General features: G+C 51.0%; 1 protein-coding gene and 1 long non-coding RNA gene across 4 annotated transcripts in view; one reads left to right on the plus strand and one right to left on the minus strand.

Moving 5' to 3' along the window:
- LOC146401650 (uncharacterized) overlaps positions 1–11011 on the plus strand; it is a 35587-nt gene that overhangs the window by 19619 nt on the left and 4957 nt on the right. The window lies entirely within an intron of this gene.
- Positions 1–11011, minus strand: part of CD276 (CD276 molecule) — a 30364-nt gene that overhangs the window by 13129 nt on the left and 6224 nt on the right. For 2 of the 3 annotated variants that reach the window (XM_021099076.2, XM_084968844.1), the window contains exon 2: positions 799–922. In XM_021099076.2, coding sequence (XP_020954735.1) covers positions 799–868 — 70 coding nt within the window. In that variant the 5' untranslated portion in view covers positions 869–922. Of the gene's footprint in view, positions 1–798; positions 923–5561; positions 6622–11011 lie in introns of those variants that run through there. The other variant, XM_084968843.1, reaches the window with a different exon arrangement.

Genomic DNA, 11011 nt, shown 5'->3' on the forward strand with positions numbered 1-11011 from the left:
TGGGTAAAGTGGTGCTTCCTCTTTGTGACCACCAGATGGCACCAGATACTCAGCTTTGTCTTCCCCTCATAGAGGAAGGCAGCAGCTTTCCCCCACTGAACAGGAACTGATTAGGACTTGAAATATGATGGAGATGTTATTAAAGTAGCTGCCATTATTGAATGCTAACTCTGTGCCAGGAACTGTGTGGGAAGACTTACATCCTTTACTCGACATGGTTATTAAGCACCTGCTATGTGGCTGGCATCAATCCTGGCCCTGGGGATAGAGCCTGCTCTTTGAGCAAAGCAGGCAATAATAAGCAAGTAAACCCATAATATGTCAGATGGGGATAAATCTTGGAAAGAAGCATGAAGGTCACGGAGAAGGGAGATGATGTGCTATTTTATACAAGGTAGCTGGGAAAGCCTGGGAAAGGTGACATTTGAGCAAAGACTGAAATGAAATAACAGATCTAGTCAGACAGACATGTGGGCACAGCAAGTTTCAGGCAGCGGGAACAGTACGTGCAAAAGTCCTGGGGAAGAAGCACATGTACAGTACGTTCAAGAAACAACATTATCACATTTAGTGCTCACCTTACCACTTCACAGAAAAGGAAATAAATGGAGGCTGAGAAATGTAAAGCAAGTTGCCCACTGGATCCCAGAGGGAGGAATGAGTGTGGATAGAGCACAGAGGAGATTGGAAGGTTAGTCAAAACCTCTCCGGCCCTGCTAGACAGAGAGGCTGAGCAGGAGCCCTGGTGGGAGTGGGTGCCTCCCCCCAAACCTCCAGGCCCCACTGTCCTCCCCTCACCTGTGAGGCAGAACCACAGCAGTCCCAGGATGGTGGCCACATGCACACGCCTGCTACCCAGTTGACACATCTTCCCGTGAGGCAGCTGACAGCTGGGCTTTCCGTGGTGGAAGGCTGCCCCTGCCTGTGAGGAAGAGGAAGTGAGGCCTTTGTCTTCAAAGGTCCTCCCCGGGCCTTCTCACTGCTGGGAGGTCCTCCCTCCCACACACTTCAAGGCTTGTGGCTGAGGGATATTTTGAGTGATGCTGGCAGGAGGGAACCAAGTCACTGGGGAGGCTGCGCCAGGGGAGGCGGGGCAGGGGGCAGCTGGGACCCTCCCTTAGGAACTAAGATGTTGGCATGTGAATATAAGAAAGGGGAGGAGTTCCTGTCATGGCTCAGTGGTAACAAACCCAGCTAGTATCCATGAGGATGCGGGTTCCATCCTTGGCCTAGCTCAGTGGGTTGGGGATCCGGCCTTGCTGGGAGCTGTGGTGCAAGTTGCAGATGCAGTCAGGATCCTGAGTTGCTGTGGCTGTGGTACAGGCTGGCAGCTGGAGCTCCACTTTGACCCCTAGCCTGGGAACTTCCATATGCCACGGGTGCAGCCTTTAAAAAAAATAAAGAAAGAAAGAAAGGGGGAGGCCAGGCAGCAGGTAAAGGCAAGGCTGGCCCACTCAGGGCAAGGACGGCACAGATCAGTTTGGCTCAAGACAATAGCTAGTAAAGAATAAGACTTGGAGACTGGCTAAGAGGTCGAAAGTTTATCCTAAAGGCAGCTGAGAGCCATGGAATGTTCTGGAATAGGGGACGTGGTATGGTCAGAGCGGTGCTTCATAAAGATTACTCTGACAGCATCTGCAGGATCAATGAGAAGAGCCTGAAAGAGAGACAAAGCAGGTCTAGGGGAAAGTGAGGCTCTGAGGACACGGGAAGAGGAAGGGAGCAGGCAGCGTGTCCCTGGTTTTAAGCCCAGTGACCGGGTGTGGTACTCACAGAGATAGAGGACACGGAAGGGTTCGGCGTAGGGCATGTGCAGTGAGCAGTGTTTGTGCAAAAACTTCCAGGGGAAACTTGTAGAAGACAGCTTGTTGTGAGAGCATGGGGCGGAGGGGAAAGGGCCCTGGCTAATTTAACACATGTATCTGAGCGAGCAAGACCAATAGAAATGGACACGGCTTGGACTGGGGCTGACCCTCCCCCGGCTGGAGTCTGTTCTGAGTAAGAGGCATTTCTGTGACACACACATCAGATCTGAGCCCAGACCTCCCTGGATCCAGCCCTGCCTGTTTCCCCCCACCCCCGCTGCCACCAAGCTGTTCTCCACTGTGACCCACAGCTGCTGCCAGATTGCTCCTGCCACAGGCTGATCCAGCCTTGTCACCAGTGTTGATTTAGGCTAGCCAAGACAGTTTGACAAAAATATACAGGGTTTCACATTCTCTGAACCACCCAGGGAACCAGGCTGCCTGACTTGGTCCCATTTTTGCAAGAGGAAAAAATTAAAGCCCAGATAAATGAGGGGACTTCATTAATGTGATGTAATTTGCCAGCGAGCTCAGACGAGAAGGGTTTGAGTTCCCCACCTCCTGCCACCCCTCTCTGCCCTTCCAGGGAGCAGATGTCATCAGCAGCCATTAGCATCAATTCTGGTCATAGGCGCCCAGGCTCAACTGTCCCAAGCCCAGTCAAGCACTGCCTCCCAAGCCCCCCACCCCCACCCCGGCCCCGCACACACTCCCAGGAGCTGAGCTGAGGGAGACCCTGAGCCAAGCCGGGTGCATCCTGCCCAGCACCGCCTCCCAGCTGTCCGCAGCAGGGAAGCCCTGAGCAGCCACTTCCTTCCCAAACACTTCCGCTGCAAACCTGGTGGCCTCAAAGCCTCGCCGCCTGCTGAGTCAGCAGCCTTCGCACTCCATTCATAAAGGCACCCTTGGCGGGCACCACATCCTGTCCACAAGGGCCACCTCGGCCCAGAGGAAACACTGGCAGGCAGCGGAATCGCAGGGACTGAGGGTTAAGAAGCTCCAGAGTCCAAGTCTCCCTTCCTTTCTTTCACCCGCAGACAGGACCAAGGACTGCCCGTTCTTCCTGGGCCTGCTTCCCCTCTGCCGCTGCTGCCCACGCCCCCCCACCAGCCCCCCCACCTCCGCCTTGGATCCTCCTGTGACCCTCCACTCTGTCCCCCCAACCCTACACTCTGTGAATGCCCTCTGAGGACCTGAGTCAGGAATCTGCTCACATCCTTCCCCTGAAAGGACCTCTCAAGGTCCCCATTTACCGCCAGAGTAAACCCACACTCCTCTGCTTGGCACTCAAGGCCTTTCTTAAGACCACCCCCTCCATCCATCAGGCTCATTCCCGTCCCTGAATTGTACTTGCCAGGGTCTCCTGGGACCTCCTGCCCCCTCCACGAATGTGGGGAGGTCAGGAAGCAACGCTCTTTTGATCAGAGCTTTCAGATTCCCCAAAGGGCCGGGCTGTCCTTCCCTCCAGAGGGAGGATGAAGGGTTCCCATGGGTGGGGTTGGACTTGCTCCCTTCAATTCCTTTCCTAGACTCTGGACCCAGGACGTACCCGCCCCCCCCCCCACATACTTACCCTGGGGAGGAGCCTCACAGGCCAGAACTGAGGACACTGAGAGACTCCCACCCCAAAGGCTGGGCCCCCCCAGAGCCAGGGCAGGAGGAAAAAGCACATCTCTGAGACCAGAGGCTGCTGGGGAAATGGGAGCACAGCCTGCGACCACTGGAACAGATAGGATCCCAGTACACAGAGCCTCAGAGAGACACAGACCTCACGCTGCATTCATAGCACCCCATCCATCTGTTCTACAAAGGGGAATTCTCATCCCTGGGCAGGACCTGCCCTGGAGCCTGCCAGTTGGTCCTCCCTCCTCCTCCTCCTCCTCCTCTTCCTCCTCCTTCCCCTTCGTCTACCCCAGACCCAGCCAAATGTGAGAACTCCAAGGAGCCCTGCCAGGAGAGACGACAGGGTGCCTTGGCTTTCCCAGAGAAGTGGGAGTGAGGGGCCCAGGCCACCTCTGGCCTGAGGCTACAGCAAGTGCATCCAACACCAGCAGAGGTGGAGCCACAGGGAAGCTCCCAAGAGATGCCCCAAGAGGTATCCCCATAAAGCCAAAAGCAAAAATCAAGGGCTATCCTGGGCGCTACACCAATGTGCCCTGAACCTGGGGATAGATGTCCGGGAAGAACTCCTTGTCCAACCATGACCACCAGTAGCACCCAATATTCCCTTAACCCCCTCCCTTCCCAATCCCTGCAGGGGCTTCTTGGACAACACTTCCCACAAAAAAGGGCAAGAAGTGTCAAGCCACATAACCAGTGTCAATTTTTGCTGACCAGCATAGCAAAGACGCACAGCTGTTAAGCCCCTGGATCCAGCTATGCCTGAAGTAAGATGCACACCTAGACTGCCCAGATACTTGAGCCAATCATTTTTTCCCCTCAATCTAGTTTGAGCTAAGTTTCTATTACTTGCAGTTGAAGGAGTCCCTGCATATACATTCATTTGTGTATTTAGTTATTCACTTCACTATTCATCTAGTGCCTGGGAGGACAGAGGGGACTAAGCTGAGTCTGCCCTCAAGAAGCCTGCATTCCCATAGGGAAGTTCACAGAAATCACTGTAGTTCAGGACAGTGTACTATTGAAGATCCAGCGAGGGCCACTTGGAGGTACCTCAGAGCCATGATAACCCTGACAAATGATGAGTAGCTCCCCAGGTAGACAGACTGGGAAAGGTGGCCTCCCCCAGCCCCCAAAGACCTGTCTTCCTGGCACCGCCTGTCTGCCTCTCAGCCAGATCTCTTTGACATAGTAACAAGGGAGCTCAAAGTTTGATTTTAGGCCCAGTTGGCCTTTTGCTGTGCAGTCTTCACAAGTGACTTCTCCTCTCTGACCTCAATGTTTCCATCCTTAAAAGAAGCACTTTACTGGACACTAAGGAACCTCATGAGTGTGTAAAGCCTTCATGTACTATATCCTTAAGGTCTAGCCAATTAAATGCCATGCATGTCACATTGAAATGTACAGAACTGTGGCAGGAACCACTAGTGTTCTTACGTCTATTCTCCTCCTCTTCTGTAGGAAATTTCATTAGGCACATGGCCACTAGACTAAAGACTACAGATCCCAGCCTGCCTTGCAGCAGGGTGTAACCATGTGACCATTTGCTGGCTAACAGGATATGAGAGGAACTGATATGTACAACTTCTGGGTCATGCTTTTAAAGAGAAGGAGCATACCCTCCCTCTTCCCACTGGCTGAAACGCAGACGTGGTGAGCCACCTAGGGGCCAAAGCCATCATGCTGCCAAAGGCACTACCCTGGGGACTGTGGGCAAGCACGACAGAAGGCCCCAGGGGGGCTGCAGTATCAGCCCTGGACATACCCTGTCCCGTGGGTGAGAATAAGCATCTCTTCTAGCGTCACTGTTATTTTGAGTCTTTCTTATAGCATCTGAAGTGACTAATTTAGGGACCCATCCCTCCTTCCTCTCCCACCTTCTTTTTCCCCCTCTTCCCACCCCATGAAAATTGCTACTGCTCAGAGCAACAAAGGAAGACCACATCTAAAATAGGTGTTTCAAAATATGCACTGGACACTGTCTCATCCAAGTCACTTACTGATACCCAGGCCCAGCTTAGGAGATATTTCAAGGGTAGACAGAACCAGGTTTAGTGATTGTCTGGGAGGGAGGGAGGGGCTGAAATAACCAAGGATGTACTGAAGGCTTCAAGCCATGGGAGCCTGGAGGCATACATAGAAGGAAGGGATTCCTGGAAACGAAGCACGTCGAGAGGGAAGAACAATTCCAGCTGGGCTTGAGCTATGGATCATCCATGACAAAATGTCGGATGGACTCTTGGACACACAGAACTGGAGCTCAGAACAGGATGGGAGAGCTGTCTGTGCACTGGTGGGATGGAAGCCAAAGTTGGGGTCACTGAGAGAGATCGTGGAATGAGAGGAGGGGCCTCCCACAAATTCTAAGAAGCTGCAGAAGTGAACGGTCAGGCAGCAGAAAAGAGAACCTCTTTCTGGCCACTCCCACACCCTCCAGTGATGGGCACCCTCCACCTCCTACAGAAGTCCCACATCAGTCCTCGTTCGACCCCTTGAACCATGCAGACCAAGTATGCCTCCTTCCTTCCAATGGCCCTGCAGGTATTAGATCTTCTTCTTCCTGGCTGAGGTCATATTCGGCAGCCATGCCACACTGTTCCCCAAAACAACCCAAAATAACAGACTTTCAAATCTATGGCCAATGACCAGAAGTCACTTGCTCGCATTGCTACGGATCCACATCTCGCCCATCCTCTTCTGAAAGATTTGGGGAAGGAGTATAGGCCGTTTTGTTTGTTACTATCACATTTCATCCAGTTAAGCTGAGTCCATCACTCCAGTTGCCATGATCTTCGTTTTTTAATTGTAGCAAAATACACATAAGCAGTCTACCACTGTACCCATTTTCAAATGTACAATTCCACAGCTTTAAGTGCAATCACAGTGCTGCGTAGCCATGCCACAATCTTTGGAAGTACTGTTTTGTCAGTTCCTGGTGCATAGAAGGTGCTCAATAATGTTTTGGTGGATGCGGAATGAATGACTGTCATCTGAAGAGGTTGTCTTCCTCTCCCTGCTCTGTTTCTTGTGTCATGAAGATCCTCAGAAAGGGGACAGGAATGGGAAAGCCCTGCGGTACTAGGGTCTGCCTTTGGATCAGTGTACATCCACTATTCAGGGCTTGGAAGTTCCACGTTTTCCTACTTGTGCTGCCACCCAGCTGTCCATCAGTCTCATCCCCAAGGTGTCACTGCTTCTGGTGGGGGACCAGTCAGATGGAGAAGAACCAGAAAAAAAATAAAAAGGCTCATTTGAAGGAGGTGGACTCTTCCTCAAGTGCTCGATTGATAATTTGTTCTAGGGCTTTATCAGGGATTAAGGACACGGTCACTAACCTGCTCTTCCCATAATCTACCTTATTCCCCATAAAACGGGTTATTTGCCCCTCTTAGGCCTTCCGGCATTCATTTATCCATTCAGGCAACAAACATGATGCAGGTTGATAGCAGGTATTATGGGAATGGAAAGTCAGGCAATTCACTGGAGTGGGGAGGCTTAGTCAGGACCCCCTAGAGGAGAAGACATTTCAGTGGTCTGGCAAAGGGGCAGCACCAGCCAAGTCAGGGAGGAGACTGGGAAGACGGAGAGTCCGAGGAAAGGCTGGCAGGAGATGAGGCAAGGGAGGTTGTCAGGCATCGGTTCGGGGCCCTGGATTGATGCTGTACATGGTGGGAAACTGTGGAAGGCTGCGAGCCACACTTCCACCCCCCCACACCACTGTCGGCCCCAATTGAAATATCCCTGGCAGCTTCTCAGAGATTTTTATCTCCAAGTTCACTCAGCACCGGGACAGGAAACGCCAGAGGCCAAAAGACAAATCCATTCAAAGCAGAGTTTTACCTCTCCCCCTGGTCTGAACTTCAATTCCTTCTTAACAGCTTCTGTCCCTTCTTTCCTTGACACAGAAGCAAAATAGGTGCCAAGCAGACCTTCTCAGACTTCATCAGTCTTTTTTTTTTTTTTTTTTGCGGTCACACCTGCAGCATATAGAGGTTCCCAGGCTAGGAGTCCAATCAGAGCTACAGCTACCAGCCTACACCACAGGCGCAGCAATGGCAGATCTGAGCTGCATGTTCGACCTACACCACAGCTCACAGCAACAGTGGATCCTTAACCCACTGAGCAAGGCCAAGGATTGAACCTGCAACCTCATGGTTCCTAGTCGGATTCATTTCCACTGTGCCACAACGGGAACTCCTTGTTAGTCGGTCTTGATACTCTTAGTTCTCTGTCCCACATCCTTTATTCTCGGATGCCCCTCTCTCCTTCTAGGCTGGCTCCTTCTGATGACAGGGCTCCACTTGCCTGCAGGGAACCCAGTCCATGTAGAGCTGGTGGGGCTGATGCCCAGCTCAGGCCTCACTGTGTGACCAGACCTGGCTCCCTGGAGCACCCCTGCCCCACCCCAAACAGTGATTAGTTAGGAATGAGGCTGTGAGCCCAACCACACCCAGTCAGAGACTTCCCAGGGCTTTGCTGCTGGAACTCTCAGCAAAGACGTTCTAGCTAAGGTTGCTAAGAAGGATGTGGTCCGGGGCTCTTCACAATGAATCGATCAGCTACCAAGAATCTAATGAATTGATCCCAACACACAGAGCCAGAGGTGAGAGCAGGAGGGGTAAAGAGCCCTGAAAACAACATTTAAGCCCCTGTACCTGAAGCAAGCTGCACACACCTAGAGTGTCCAGATGCAGGAGTAACCCTTTCTTTTTTTCCTCAAGACAGTTAGAGCTGGGTTTTGATTACCTACAACTGAAGCGGTCCACCGACATTCATCGGTGTCGTTAGTTATCACGTTAACTATTCACTGAGTGCTTGGGAGACACTGGGGACAGAGAGGGGACTAAGCTGAGTCTGCCCTCAAGGAGCCTGCATTCCCATAGGGAAATGCACAGAAATCAATGCAGTTCGGGACAGGGTACTATTTAAGATCCAGCGAGGGCCACTTGGAGGTCCATGATAACCCTAAAGGTGAGCCCTGAAAGTTGACCTGCAGCTCCCCAGGTGGTCAGGCTGGGAAAGGCCACTGCAGGCAGCAGGAGGAGCCCAGGTGAAGCCAGTGAGGTAGGAAGAGGCATGGAGAGCGGGAGGAATTGTGAGCAATTCGGTATCTGCTGACATGAGGTATAAGCCCGCTGCCGTGAGAGGAGGAGAAGCCAGGGCTGGAGCCAGAAGTCATGTTTGGATTTTGTTTGCAGGTGATGGGAAAGAAAGAGGTCTAAGTGGAAGAGTAAGATTGTCGCCATAGGTAGAGCCAACCTTGGATTCACTGGCCTGCATGTAATGTTTACCTTGCTGAGGAGGTTTGAATTTTCAAGGATGATATTTTAAAAGGCCAATGGTTTACTCAAGATAAGAGAGCTGGGGTTCCCACTGTGGCACAATAGGATAGGTGGCATCTCTGCAGCTCCAGGATGCAGGTTCAATCCCTGTCCCAGCCCAGTGGGTTAAAGTATCCAGCATTGCTGCTGCTGCAGTGCAAGTCGAAACCGTGGCTCGGATCTGATCCCTTGCTGGGAACTCCATATGCCATGGGGTGGCCAAAGAAGAAGAAGAAAAAAAAAAATATGAGCACTGATGGTGGCAATTTGGTTACCAAAGAATTTTTTTCTAGATCACATCCTCCTGGAGATGATCAAAATACACTGCTCGGCCTGTGTCCTGGCTGTAGAATTGAGTCAGGCAGGGGTCAGCAAATTTCCTCCATGAAGGTCCAGATGGCAAATGTTTTAGGCTTTGCAGACCTTCCCATATCTGTCATAACTCCTCAACTCTGCCCTTGCAGCAGAAAAGCAGCCAGAGGCAGTTGATAAATGAATGAGTAGAGCAGTGTTGCAACAGAACTTTATTTATGGACACTCGGAATTGAATTGCATATAATTTTCATGAATCACATGATTTTTTTTTCACCTATTAGAAATGTAAAAACCTTTCTTAGCTTGCGGGTTATACAAAAACCAGCAGCAGAAGATTTGGCTGAGAGGCCATAGTCAGTAGGAACTGGTCGACTGAAACACTAGCTCCACTCTTCATGACACCCAGGTAGCAGCAAAAACGAGAAGCAGAAATGAGAAACAATTATTGGTACATTAATTATGGTGCATCTGCATAATGGAATAGCATACAGCCTTTCAAAAGAACATGTACTAACATGGAAATAGCCCATGACGTAGGTCATATGAATAAAGCACTGTCAGTAACATGACCTCATTTCTCTATTAATAAATGGTCCCATGGTCCCAGATCTGGTCACCTACCTCTCTCTCCAGCTCCTGATTTTCAGTGCAGGTCCTTCCTTCTCTGTCACTGAACCCCCTAGGGCTTGCTCCCAGGCCCTTTTCTCAATTCTCTCTACTATTTTTTTCCTAGATGATTTCATCCACTTTCGTGGCTTTAAATATCATTTACATGCTGGCGACTCCCGGATTTACTTCTCCAAGTCCACACCTCTCATCTGAGCTCCAAACTTAGACCCAACTGTCTCCTAAACATCTCCATTCCAGTGACTCACAGGCCTCTCACTCTTAACATGTCCCTCTTCAACTTCTTGACTTCTCCCCCAAACCTGTTCCTCTCCAGCCCCTCCATAAAGGCACCATCCTCCACCCTCTCATCAAGCCAGAAGCCTGATTTCTGTCACCCTTACAATCCATCACCAAGAACAGCCATGCTTAAGCGCCCCCTCCACTATGTCTCAGGGGTCTGCAAACAACAGTCCCAGCATCACATCTAGCCCATTGCCTGCTTTTCTTCAGTTCATTGGTGAAGACAGGGTTGAGCTCTTTGAACGATTAGAAAATCAAACGAAAAATATTTGGTAACACTTGGAAATCACATGATACTCACATTGCAGTGTCCCTAAGTAAAGTTTCATTGGCACAGAGCCATGCGCCATTCATTTACATACTGCCTGTGGCTGCTCTGTTCGACAACAGAAGTAAGTTGTGACAATCATCACAAAGCCGAAACTATTTACTTCCTGGCCTTTTTCAGAAAAAGTTTGCTAACCGATATAGCTTTACTCTCTCTATTCCCCTCCGCCCCTGCCTCTCCCTCTGCTCTGCCAAGTCCCGTCATCTCTGGCCTGCCTGCCTAAAAACCTAGTCTCCCCACTTTCTCTCTTGTGCCCCTACTCAGTTCTGTGCTCCACCCTGGACTCTACACAGCAGCCAGAAAAACTGCTAGGAAAACAAAAGTGCATCATGTCATCACTTTCAACATCGAATCGGCCCCTCCATGGCCCTGCCTGCCTCCTCAGCCTCACTGCTTCCCATTAGCCTCTCGCCACGGTGGGCCTCTTCCAGTAGGACCTGGTTTCCGACCTCACAGAGTTTTTGCATCCCTTTCCCTGGATGACATCATGAGGGTCACCTTGGCAGAAAAGCTGGGTCAGGGGTCCGCCCCTCCAAGGATGTCCCTGTTCTTCATTGCGGGTTATTTACCTTGCGTCGTATCGGAACCTTCCTGAGCAGGAACGACATCTGCTTTATTTACCATTGGACCCTAAATTCTAGCAGAGGCTTCACACATCATGTGTGTTTGGACATTGTTCGATGAATGAATGGATGAATCAGCGCATGTGTGTT

This window comes from Sus scrofa, chromosome 7, assembly GCF_054392235.1.
Source record: "Sus scrofa isolate SSC_HxYL_T2T_F1_AM1 chromosome 7, Sscrofa_HxYL_maternal_Yorkshire_Landrace_v2.0, whole genome shotgun sequence".
Classification (NCBI taxonomy): Eukaryota; Metazoa; Chordata; class Mammalia; order Artiodactyla; family Suidae; genus Sus; species Sus scrofa.